The sequence below is a fragment of the Vidua chalybeata genome, chromosome 7 (genome assembly GCF_026979565.1).
Source record: "Vidua chalybeata isolate OUT-0048 chromosome 7, bVidCha1 merged haplotype, whole genome shotgun sequence".
NCBI classification, from domain to species: Eukaryota; Metazoa; Chordata; class Aves; order Passeriformes; family Viduidae; genus Vidua; species Vidua chalybeata.
Window position 1 is genome coordinate 16,191,953 of NC_071536.1, and position 12,929 is coordinate 16,204,881.

At 36.9% G+C, this 12,929-nt stretch overlaps 1 protein-coding gene across 1 annotated transcript in view; it reads left to right on the forward strand.

Moving 5' to 3' along the window:
* The window catches only part of TTN (titin), a 236,396-nt gene that overhangs the window by 140,228 nt on the left and 83,239 nt on the right, over window positions 1-12,929 (forward strand). Inside the window, exons 178-200 of the mRNA XM_053947624.1 lie at window positions 320-459; window positions 586-712; window positions 825-1,091; window positions 1,183-1,449; window positions 1,914-2,180; window positions 2,267-2,406; window positions 3,315-3,441; window positions 4,195-4,337; window positions 6,271-6,394; window positions 7,249-7,515; window positions 7,661-7,758; window positions 7,890-8,058; window positions 8,174-8,440; window positions 8,592-8,858; window positions 8,950-9,228; window positions 9,320-9,728; window positions 9,823-9,947; window positions 10,043-10,309; window positions 10,965-11,234; window positions 11,430-11,732; window positions 11,855-12,157; window positions 12,518-12,705; window positions 12,788-12,902. Of these exons, the coding sequence (XP_053803599.1) occupies window positions 320-459; window positions 586-712; window positions 825-1,091; window positions 1,183-1,449; window positions 1,914-2,180; window positions 2,267-2,406; window positions 3,315-3,441; window positions 4,195-4,337; window positions 6,271-6,394; window positions 7,249-7,515; window positions 7,661-7,758; window positions 7,890-8,058; window positions 8,174-8,440; window positions 8,592-8,858; window positions 8,950-9,228; window positions 9,320-9,728; window positions 9,823-9,947; window positions 10,043-10,309; window positions 10,965-11,234; window positions 11,430-11,732; window positions 11,855-12,157; window positions 12,518-12,705; window positions 12,788-12,902 (4,929 nt within the window). The remainder of the gene's footprint in view (window positions 1-319; window positions 460-585; window positions 713-824; window positions 1,092-1,182; window positions 1,450-1,913; window positions 2,181-2,266; window positions 2,407-3,314; window positions 3,442-4,194; window positions 4,338-6,270; window positions 6,395-7,248; window positions 7,516-7,660; window positions 7,759-7,889; window positions 8,059-8,173; window positions 8,441-8,591; window positions 8,859-8,949; window positions 9,229-9,319; window positions 9,729-9,822; window positions 9,948-10,042; window positions 10,310-10,964; window positions 11,235-11,429; window positions 11,733-11,854; window positions 12,158-12,517; window positions 12,706-12,787; window positions 12,903-12,929) is intronic.

A 12,929-nucleotide genomic window follows, 5' to 3' on the forward strand; every position in this document is an offset into this window, starting at 1 on the left:
TTACTGGAGAGAGTTACTCTCTCTGTCCAGTTACCATCAGGAAATAAAAACAGTTTAGTGCGCTGTAACAGATATCTGGCTTAATTATTAGGAAAAATATTCTTACCAAAAATAACTAAATTTTCAGACATAGAAGAAGGTTGTAGACTGCCAACTTGCTGCTTTTTAGGAAGAGGTTAGATAAACACTTACTGGTTGCAGCATTTGAATGCCCAAAAGAAGGAAAAGGGAGAGACTTAAGATGCTTTCCAGTATTACATTTCTATGGTATACAATTTGTGAGTAAACAGATGCAAACTTTTGATTTATTTTATTTTAGCTCGCTTAATTAAAGTGGAGCGCCCCCTATATGGAGTGGAAGTATTTGTTGGTGAAACAGCACGCTTTGAAATTGAAATTTCTGAGCCTGATGTCCATCCTGTATGGAAGCTAAAGGGAGAAACTCTAACACCTTCACCTGTAAGAATTCTTCTTTATTTTTAGATCATAATTTCCAGTAGAAAAACATTATTAATAATAGTGTTTTCTTAGTGGTTTCTTAGAATATTAATGTTTGGGGTGGGGTGTGTGTTTCTTTATCACCAGGACTGTGAAATCATTGAAGATGGGAAGAAGCATATTCTTGTCCTTCATAACTGTAAACTTGATATGACTGGAGAAGTGTCTTTCCAAGCTGCCAATGCTAAAAGTGCTGCTAATCTGAAAGTGAAAGGTACAGTCTGCACTTGGCCAACATTTCCATGTGTATTTCGGGGCATCAGAACAAATCTAGTGTCAGAAAGCACTGTATGAACTGATCTGAAAGAGCTCTTCTTCCATTTCAGAACTGCCTCTTATCTTTATCACTCCACTAAGTGATGTGAAAGTCTTTGAGAAGGATGAAGCTAAGTTTGAATGTGAGGTATCCAGAGAACCCAAGACTTTCCGCTGGTTGAAAGGAACAGAAGAGATCACTCCTGATGAAAGATTCGAAATCATTTCAGATGGAACAAAGCATGCTCTGATTATTAAATCTGTTGCCTTTGAGGATGAAGTAAAATACACATTTGAAGCTGAGGATAAAAGAACAAGTGCCAAGCTAATTATTGAAGGTTTGTTAGACTTCATCTTTCTAGGAAAGTTCTGCATCATATACTTGAATAATTCCTGTTGATAACATTATGACATGTAATGTTGCTATAGGTATCCGCCTGAAATTCATCACTCCTCTCAAGGATGTAACAAAGAAAGAGCGAGAAACTGCAGAGTTCACTGTGGAACTCTCCCATGAAAATATCACTGTGGCCTGGTTCAAGAATGACCAACGATTACATACCAGCAAGGTGGTTTCAATGACAGACGATGGCAAATTCCATACACTCACAATCAAAGATCTTACTATTGATGATACTTCTCAGATAAAAGTGGAAGCTATGGGCAAATCCTCAGAAGCTAAACTCACAGTTCTTGGTAAGAATACCCAAAATAATTTTCCTGATGTATATTATCAGAAGAGTTTTATTAATAAAAAATAGTAATCAGAAGGTCTTGGGGTTGGCCTAAATCTAAATTATGATTTTGAAAATCTAACAATTTGTTTTTCTTCCTTGAGTCACCATTTACCTGTTCATGAAGGATGATTATGATAATTTTAAAATTTCATGCAAAGTCGCAAAGTTAGTAAGTACATGCTTAAAACAGTGCTCTAAAACTCCCTAGAGCATCAAAAGAATGTTGTCAGTAATATTAATAATGCCCTGAATCATTTGTTAGGTGTTTATTGCTTTCTTTTTTGTAACAGAACTGTGAAAAAGGACTATATTTAATCCTTCCTGTGGGATATAAACAGGAAATATATTTTATGGTAGAAACTAATTGTTATTTCTAGAAGACTAAAACTTCAGACTGAAATATGTCTTAACTTTTCCTTGCAGAGGGAGACCCTTATTTCACTGGGAAGCTGCAGGATTACACTGCTGTGGAGAAAGATGAAGTAATCTTACAGTGTGAAATCAGCAAAGCAGATGCCCCGGTGAAATGGATGAAGGATGGCAAGCCAATTACTGCATCAAAGAATGTCGTCATTAAGGCTGATGGCAAAAAGAGAATCCTTATTCTCAAGAAAGCTTTGAAGAAAGACATTGGACAGTACACTTGTGACTGTGGTACTGACCAAACCTCTGCTAAACTTGATATTGAAGGTATGGTTATTTTAATGGGCTGCTCTGTAGAGGTCTTTTGGGATCTGCTAGAAACTGAGGGAGTCAATTGCATTTTTCTTCTCTAGACCGGGATATTGAGATTGTGCGACCACTATACAGTGTGGAGGTGATTGAGACAGAGACTGCCCGTTTTGATATTGAAATCTCTGAGGAAGGTGTCCATGGCAATTGGAAGCTAAAAGGAGAACCCCTGACTGAATCAGCTGTAAGCAAATATTTCGTGATATTTTTTATCTGTGTCTCAACACTTTGCAGGGAAGTGGAGTCTGAGGGAGGGCGAAACTAAATTTCATCTCCTGCTTTCAGGAAGCAGGAGTGGGTTTTTTAATTAATAATGTTTTAAATGTAGTACAAATGTGAGCCAAAATAGCTAAATAATGAATGATTTTTACATAAAACGGTACATTCTGCATTGCTAAGAATACCTAACAATCATGTATCCAAAGTGCAAAGACCTTGTGGAATTCCCTTCAACACAATGGCATTTATAAATGCAAATCAGATTTCATGCTTTTTCCTGTGGTTTTTGAGTTATATTTGGTTTAAATAGATGTAGATCACATTTCCAAACTCTTTTGCATTTCTGTGACAGCTAAAATTGGAGTAAAATGGTATAGAGCTTAATCAAATATTTTATACTCCTTGCTGGAAAGATCTGGAAACTAAAGAAACAATACAATCACAGTTGGCAATAATTTGGCTTCTTTGTAATGGCATAAATGTGAATAATACAGAAAGATTGGAAGTTACATGAAAATCACTGTCTGAATTAAAAGAAGGAAAGGTCTTCTCGAGGAAAGATCACAGCACAAGCTTAGCAATTTCTAGTTCCCTTGGGGGAACTAGGCCTCTGACTGGTCTACATATATATTAATATATTGGCTACTCAGCACAGAAATGTGTTTCCTCTTCCTCTTTCTTTCAAACTGTATTAAGAAGAGAGTTTGAAAGGAAAGATCTATGAATGAATGTTTAAAGGGTATATTTCACATGGGCCCAGGAGTTGTGAATGGAGTAGAAGAAAACAGATTCATGGTATGAGAAGCAGGAGCTCTTTTGGTGAGTAATACAAAAAAAGATACTGGAAAAATTGTTTCAATTCTGTTTTTGCAGGAATGTGAAATCAAGGAGGAAGGAAAAAAGCACTTCCTTACACTGTACAATGTGCGCTTAGATCAAGCTGGTGGAGTAGATTTTCAAGCAGCAAATGCCAAGTCTGGTGCTCATCTTCGAGTGAAACGTAAGTGTCTTTTAAACTGTAATTAATTGATTAATTAAGTGAAAACATGATACTCATTGCCTCTTTGGAATGGGTGGCAAATCTCTATACTGTACTGAACCCACAGCAATCCTTCCCAGAACAGCAACTTAGGGATTAGTTACTCAGATTGTCTTAATTTTTTTCATTAAGGAATGTCCTATGTGTTTTTAACCTTATATATAATTTATTCATAGAGGAGAAGTAAAATTAAGGAGATGGCCTTGAAGGTTGCTTGGTGGTCTGGCATCATATATGCTGTTATGAAATCAAATATTGCAAGCAAAGGCTCTGCTGCATTGAAGTGTCACGTTAGCTGGAAAGGATAGGATAACAGTGATATCTGGGGATAGGGTTAAGAGCTTGATGGACAGGGACAGACTACACGGTTGCAGACCACTTGTTTCCCACTCCAATCCTAGCCCTCGCTATTTTGGAAACACATGCCTTATCTAGCAACTGGCATGCAAGGCTTGGCAAGGAGACAGATGCAGAGCAACTTTCCTGCTGACCTTGTTCAATTTAAAGAAACATGCTCTGCAAATAGGAAATTGTAGGTGACCAGCCCTCCCCTAAGAACCCAGGGTGGCCTCTTCTATTTAGGGAATTTAAAGAGCAGCATTGCGATGTCTGGCTCTCTTGAGGGAAGCCACCATGGAGATTAGTACGTAAGGGCAGCAGCTCTCTCTTGGGTAGAAGTGACTAATCTAAAAATTATGTCTTCTCCTTACCAAGCTCGAGTAATTGGCTTGCTGAGACCCCTCAAGGATGTAACAGTGACAGCTGGGGAATCAGCAACCTTTGATTGCGAACTCTCTTATGAGGGAATCCCAGTAGAATGGTTCCTGAAAGGAAAGAAACTGGAGCCCAGTGATCAGGTAAAAAAACTAAACTTTGCTTTTTCTCATGTTTCCTCCTCCTCCTTGTCTTGTCATGTCTCTTCCCCTTCTTTATTTCTTATTTATTCTCTCCCAGCTGAGGTACTAAGGCACAGCAGTATTGTAGTACTGCTGTGTCAAATGCTAAATCATCCCTAAATCAGATACAACAGTTTTTCCTGGAAATTCCAGTATTCCGCAATGCTGCAATTATTTATCATATGAAGGGAAACTAAAGTTCCAAAATATCGATCACTACAACAGTGATTTTGTACCTGATTCTGTTGGAGACTCAGCCACAAGGATACTGAATAATTTTTGCTCATGTTACCTGTGGTTACAGTGAGAGGATTTTGAAAGAGAATTTTTGTTCTCCTGAATGCTGAGTTGCAGTCCAATTCAACATATAAGGGGATTAAGAGGATTCAAATTCCATTTCAGGCATTTGTTCTGGCTCTCCAGATAACTCTCCAGGCAGATTTGCTTGTCAAGCACTTCTCACTAGCTATTTTTAACCCTTCATCAAGTGCTGGCTCTTAACTCTGAGATCTGAGAAACCTGGAATGCAGTCAATTTAATGTTTAAAGTTAATGATAGAGGAAATAAATAAAGAAACTTAAATTAGTATGTTAGGAAATGGAAATGGATATTGCTAGTTGTAAGACTTCTTTTTACATATTAGGCCTAAAAAAGTAATGTGAATTCAAATAAAAGTTGGAAACCTAAGACAAAGTAAACTTTCAAGGCATTGCATAACCTAACAAAGTTTCAGAACTTGTAATAATGCTGTTTAATAATACTTTGGTACAGATTGCTATTTCTTTAAATACAATTTTTAACTTTTTTTTTTTCCCAGGTTTTTGTAGATCTTTCTGAGCTTTAAGAAATTTGCATAAATAAAAACTATTTAATAAAATAAATAAAATCCAGAAATAAGAAAATCCAAACAGATCATGATGATAAGGGACCCTATTACAGTATTTAAGGACAGATAAACAAAGTTGAAACTCAGCAAATGAGTAATGAAATGAATCAAGATAAGTACTTCTGAGTTTCAGAATAAAAATGTGAAAAGCTATTGGTCAGTGCAGTGGATTGATAGTTATGACTGCCTGGCCAGAAAACTATTATATGTTCGATATTATGTACAATGGAAAATTATTTTGGTCTTTTCTGTCTGAGCTACCATTTTAATTACATGAAAAAACATCAGATTTCATGTAGTTTACATCTACAGTCAAAACTATCATTTGAACAGTTGAAACTTTATCAGTATGAAATTGACAGTAAACCATATATTTACTCAACGCATTACTTTCTACCCATTCAAAATAGCCTCTTGAAACACATTTACAACTGTCTTTAAGAATCAATCTAATTGTACAAGTGTTTCATTTTAGCTGTTTGCTAATTCAAACTATTTTATTACCTCTGTGGCCGGCATTCAGGTGAACATTTATAACCTTTATTCATTAAAGTGATTTTTTGTTTAGTGTGATTGAAAAGTAGTTTCTGCAATAGGTCATAAAGGAAACTAGTCTTTTAGGCAGAATTTTTTACTAAATTTTAATAATAGAAAGTCAAATAGGCATTTCCAGAGAAGTGTATGTGGGAGGTGCCAAACCCCCTTGTAGCTGAAAAAGTTTTTCCATTACATGTAGCCAGCAGTAATGCCAACTTTTCCCATAAATTTGCTTATTTTTTTGTATTTATTAATACCTGTTCAAAATAGACTTCATCTCAAGTCAGTCCTAAAATCCTCAAAACTTTGAGGATTGAGCTATATCTAGTATATACAAAAGGAAGTTGTCAAAATTTCACATGAAATTGGACAACCAAACTCCACAAATCATAAATAGCATGCTATTTCATGAAATATTTCTTAAATACTTGTTGTAGATGTTCACAGCAGGGTTTTTATGTATTTTGCAAGGTTGTGACCCGTGCTGAAGGAAGAGTTCACACACTTATTCTTAGAGACGTCAAGTTAACAGATGCAGGAGAAGTATCACTGACAGCAAAAGATTTCAGAACTCAAGCAAATCTTTTTGTGAAAGGTAAGTCAGTCATTTTAGTCAAACCATCATCAGCATTAATGTTCCACTCATGATTCATCCTGGAATAGGAAGCTGATACACACTATTTATCAAAGAGTGGGATCATATATACAATATTCTACCGGTAGGTAACTTCCCTGATTAAAAAAGCCACCTACTTAAAATCTCTGCACTTCACAGAAGAGCTGAACAAGGGAAAACACTGGAACTGTGTCACATCTGGGAGATAAACCAGTTCACTAGGACTCCCAGGGCTTTGCTGCAGCCTTGAACATTCAATTGGCCTCAAGAGGACCCACGAATACCAGCCTTTGTGGCTCCCAGTGGCTTTTTCTGTTCTTTTAAATATCCAGAAACTTGTGAGAGTATAACTGCACCATCAGTCAAGGGACAAGATAATATTGTCTGTATACCCACTTGTAGTGCTTGCAGGCTGTGTTATCTTTGAGAAGGAAACTGCACACACTGAACCAGTAATTCAAGGAAAAATTGAAAAAAAACCCCTACGCATTCTCTAAGTTCAGAGTGTAAGTTTAGAGTCAGTGTGATTACGTCGGTATGGTTCAGCTAAAGAAATTGAGTTGCAAGGCTTTGTGATGATTTTTAATTAAAAACCCCATGGACAACTATATCATTCAGTCTAATCTTACAGTAGTCTGTAAATGAGGAAATTAACCTGAATTAACAAAAAATGTCTGTGTATTAAAAATAAAAAATGTTTTAAGAAACCTTCAATAGGGACATCTAAGAGCCTTTCAAGGAATATTAGTAAACTGCATGGGATAGTTCTATGCAAGCAGAAGGCTGGCTGTAATTTAGATATTTTCTATCAAAAATGTATCTGTTTCTTTTAGAACCCCCAGTTGAATTTACTAAACCACTTGAGGACCAGACTGTTGAAGAGGAAGCCACTGCAGTACTGGAATGTGAAGTTTCCAGGGAAAATGCAAAAGTTAAATGGTTCAAAAATGGAGAAGAAATTCACAAATCGAAAAAGTACGATATAATTTCTGATGGCAGGGTCAGAAAACTCATCATCCATGGCTGCACATTGGACGATGCAAAAACATATGCCTGTGATGCTAAGGATTTTAAGACATCGTGTTTTCTCAATGTGGAGCGTGAGTAATTCAGTTTTCTGCAAAATGTCTAGGTGCTACAAAGACAATGTACTACTGTCTATGACTGACAGTAGTATCAATGCTGGCAATTTTTTATTTCTCTAGCATAGACTTCCCTCTACTAAAATTTTCTGTTCTCTCACAGCTATTCGTGTCGACTTCCTGAAACCCCTGACTGACCTTGAGGTTAAAGAAAAAGAATCTGCTCGGTTTGAATGTGAAATTTCTCGTCCAAATGTCAAGGTCGGTAGTGACACTTTTTAATCTCAGTAACTCCTTCAGCTAGAGGGGAAAACTTTGATATATTGCTATAAAAGACCACACTAAAATCTATGATGAGCATATTAAAACCATGTTAATTTGTTCTGGAACAGGTGAAGTGGTTTAAGGATGGCATGGAAATTAGAAAAGGCAAAAAGTATGACATAATTTCTAAAGGTGCAGAACACATTCTTGTCATCAGTAAATGTGTGTTTGATGATGAAGCTGAATATTCCTGTGAAGCAAAAACAGCTCGAACTTCTGGTCTACTTACAGTGATAGGTAAACACAATGTTTTAGAATCTAATATGTGAACAATAAAAATGTGAGAGTTTGTTGTTTTTTTTTTTTTTTTTAATTGCAGGCTTTAATCATATTTTGAAAAATCTTTTTGCAGAGGAAGAGGCTGTTTTCACAAAAAATCTTCCTGATCTTGAAGTAAATGAAAATGACACTGTGAAATTGATCTGTGAAGTTTCAAAGCCTAATGCTGAAGTTACTTGGCTTAAAGGAGATGAAGAGGTGCCTGATGGTGGTAGATTTGAACACATTTCTGATGGTAGAAAGAGAATTCTTGTTATACATAATGCTCATCCTGAAGATGCTGCCAAATACACTTGCAAGCTCCCAAGCTCTAGTACAACAGGAAAACTTACTGTACATGGTAAGAGTGCTACTTTGGTGGGCTTGTATCCTGGAAAAAAATTTAAAACATTTTAAATCAGTAATAATGCACAACTTGGTTTATTCTATTCACAAGTTAAAAATAATATATATATATGTGTGTGTGTGTGTACAAAAATGTTTTCTTTCAGAACTTGCAGCAGAATTTCTTACCAGACCACAAAACCTTGAGGTGCTTGAAGGAGAAAAAGCTGAATTTGTCTGTTCAGTATCCAAAGAAGCCATTACAGTGCAGTGGCTGAGGGGTGACACAGTCCTGGAGGCTGGTGATAAGTACGACATCATTTCAGATGGGAAAAAGAGAACACTTGTGGTTAAAGAGTCTGTTCTAGGAGATACAGGAATGTATACTGTCATGGTTGGTGAAGCTAAAGCTACAGCACACTTAGCAGTGATTGGTAAGCTTTATTTTATCAATGTGTAGGTGCTTGTTTTGTTGCATTATTTATACTACATGATGTCCTATTTCTTGTGTTTTCTCAATTTCAGAAAAACTCAAGATTATAACTCCTCTTAAGGACCAAGAAGTTACTGAGTGTCAAGAAATTATTTTCAACTGTGAAGTCAATAAAGAAGGTGCCAAAGAGAAGTGGTACAAAAATGACGAGGCAATATTTGATAGTGCAAAATACATTATTGTTCAGAAGGGTGTAGTCTACACTCTCAGAATCAGAGATGCAGAGTTGAAAGATCAAGCTACCTACACCATCTCATTGACAAACCAGAGAGGTGAACACGTTAAAAGCTCTGCTTCCTTAAAAGTATTAGGTAAATAACTTGCACTACATTAAAATTGTTTCATCATTTACATTCCATTTTAAATGAGGATATAAAAATGTTTGCTTTTTTGTCATAACAGAGGAGGATCTCAGAATTGTTGAGCCTCTTGAAGACATTGAGACCATGGAAAAGAAAACTGTCACATTCTGGTGCAAAGTCAATCGCCTTAATGCAACTCTCAAATGGACGAAGAATGGAGAAGAGATCACATTTGACAGGCGCATTTTGTACAAAATTGATAAATTCAAGCACTCATTGATCATTAAAGATTGTGGGTTTGTAGATGAAGGTGAATACACTGTTACTGCTGGACAAGACAAATCAGTTGCAGAGCTTCTCATCACAGAAGCACCAGCAGACTTCACCGAACATCTTCAGGACCAGACTGTCACTGAATTTGATGATGCTGTCTTTACATGCCAGCTTTCCAAAGAGAAAGTCAGTGTAAAATGGTACAGAAATGGAAGAGAAATCAAAGAAGGCAAAAAGTATGTACATTTTATTATGCTTCTGAATGTGCTTGTTTTACTTTATTGCTTTGTCTGGAAGCTAAAATACTGCCTATTTTCCTCCTCTATAAAGATACCAGTTTGAAAAGGATGGAAATCTGCACAGATTAATCATAAAAGACTGTAGACTAGATGATGAGTGTGAATATTCCTGTGGAGTGGATGACAGGAGATCTAGGGCAAGACTTTTTGTTGAAGGTATGTGTAAAATTGGATGGGATTTATTTCAACATTATTTCATAATAATAGAAACAATAAACAAATAACACTGAATAAATTAACATTTATTTCAGAAATCCCTGTTGAGATTATTCGACCACCACAAGATATTTATGAAGCTCCTGGTGCGGATGTCATCTTCATGGCTGAGTTGAACAAAGATGGTGTGGAAGTCAAGTGGTTGAGAAACAACATGATTATCATCCAAGGTGACAAGCATCAGATGATGAGTGAAGGAAAGGTTCACAGGCTGCAGGTGTGTGACATAAAGCCCCGTGACCAAGGGGAATACAGATTTATCGCCAAAGACAAGGAAGCTAGAGCTAAGCTTGAATTAGCTGGTAAGTTGCTTGTTTGGTGCTCCTTTTGTAAAATCTTAGATTTGTGAACTTAGTTTATCTAAATTGATTTTTGCTCTTTCAAGGAGTTGAACTAAAATGAATACACAATCAGCCTGAGAAAAGTGTTAGACTATTTGAGGATTGTTTAACAAGTCTGTTAAAGTATGTGAATATGAATTTAAGCAACAAACATTTTTTTGTTATACCATGCTGATCCAGCTGTTGAGGAAAACCTATCACTTTTCAATTTGTATTTGCCAAAGAGTAGGATTTAAGTTTAAAGGAGCTTTAAGCTTTTAATTAAGTCACTAAAAAACAATGAAAATTATTTAGCCTACTCATTTAAGTCATATTAGACTTAGAATATGACTTATTAAAATTATAATTCCTAATTTGTCTATTTTGCAAAATAGTTAAATTAGTTCTCAAAAAGCAAGTCCTTCTTTCCTGATTTTATAGGAGGACACAGTACATACCAACCAGCCTGTATTTCTTTCTCTGGAGTTGTCCTATGAGTCTATGAAGGATTTCCTTAGAGTTTACACAGCAGCTCCTTTTACTTTTCTGTGTTAGCTTCTTTGCTGACTGCACAAATACATCCATTTTTGTATGCATATATATGCAAGTGCTGAATTTTCACATTCATCTTTCTTAGCTGCACCTAAAATCAAGACTGGTGATCAAAATCTTGTGGTTGATGTTGGGAAACCTTTAACTATGACTGTCCCATATGATGCCTACCCAAGAGCAGAAGCTGAATGGTTTAAAGCAGGGGAAAGTCTGCCCACAACAACTGTTGATACAACAACTGACTGCACTACCTTCAAAATTTATGAAGCAAAGAAATCTGATAAGGGAAGGTACAGGGTTGTGCTTAGAAACAAACATGGCCAGGCAGAAGCATTCATCAATGTGGAGGTCATTGGTAAGTACTCATATTATTAAAACCTTGCTTACCATTATTTCACAGAGTAAAAAGCCTTTATTGAGGGGGAAGCCCTCTGCTTCCCCTCATGGGAATGCTGTAGATCATATTGAGGTTTCCCCTCAGACTCCTCTTCTCTAGCCAGAGGGAAGAAAATCGATACAATGCCCTGAAGTATTGTCATATCTTTAATAGATGTTCCAGGTCCAGTTAGAAACTTGGAAGTCACTGAAACTTATGATGGTGAAGTTGGTCTCGCATGGCAAGAACCAGAAAGTGATGGTGGAAGTAAAATCATAGGCTACGTCGTTGAAAGACGTGATATCAAGCGTAAGACCTGGATTGTGGCCACAGATCGTGCTGAAAATTGTGAATACACTGTTACTGGACTTCAGAAAGGAGGAGTTGAATACCTCTTCCGTGTCAGTGCACGCAACAGGGTGGGCACTGGTGAGCCAGTGGAAACAGACACACCTGTGGAAGCTAAGAGCAAATTTGGTGAGCAGAAGTTACAAAAAACTCAGTGTTTGATGGTTGTGTAAAAAAAGCAGTACAAATTCTAACAATAGGAAAAACCTACATGCCTTCTTTTTCCTTTTTACTCCTAAAATAAAATGCAGATGTTCCTGGTCCTCCTCAAAATGTAGAAGTTACTGATGTGAACAGGTTTGGAGCCACACTTAGCTGGGAACCACCTGAGGATGATGGAGGATCCCCGATTACTGGCTACGTTATTGAACTGCGTAACAGAGCTACCATCAGATGGGAGCCAACTATGACCACAGGAGCTGATGAACTGTCAGCTGTCCTGACTGATGTTGTGGAAAATGAAGAATATTTCTTCAGAGTAAGAGCTCAAAACATGGTTGGAGTTGGCAAACCAAGTCCTGCTACACGTGCAGTAAAAATCATGGACCCAATTGGTGAGTATGCAATGTATAATTATGATTGCATTATGAGACAGGAGCATTTTGGATGCCATGTGTGCAGGAAAGTTCAGCTGACAAACATGTGTGCTGCAAATACTGTGTACAGTTATATTTTCCCTATTCCCTACTTTTGTCCTTCAGACACAGCAGGAGTACCTTGCTACCACTTGGTTTAGTAAGAACTGCAAAATATTTTTTCTCTGAAGTTAGGAGGCAGCCTTAATTTAAAAAATCAGTTTAGAAAAAGCTATGCAAAGGCTTTAAAAACCGTACTGTAAGATAGAAACAGTTAATTTGGAGAACCATGCTGCTTCATCAGTTGCATAAATCTATTTGTCTCAAATTTTTTTGCAGAGAGACCAAGTCCTCCCATTAACCTTGAGCATTCAGATCAAACTAAGTCATCAGTTCAGCTCACGTGGGAACCCCCTCTCGAAGATGGAGGAAGTCCAATCTTAGGCTATATTATTGAAAGGCGAGAGGAAGGAACAGACAAGTGGATTCGTTGTAACCCAAAACTAGTACCTGCTCTTACTTTTAAGGTACAGTGTTCTCTTCATCAACCGGTAAAATGTGTAGATCATCTTTGATATGAGGTAGTAAATGATTGTTCGTGCATTTTAGGTAACTGGATTGAAACAAGGATCCAGTTATTACTACAGAGTCTCAGCAGAAAATGCAGCTGGTGTGTCTGACCCAGCAGAGGCTATTGGGCCATTAACTGCAGATGATACTTTTGGTAAGCTGCATGCCATTTTTTAAAAAC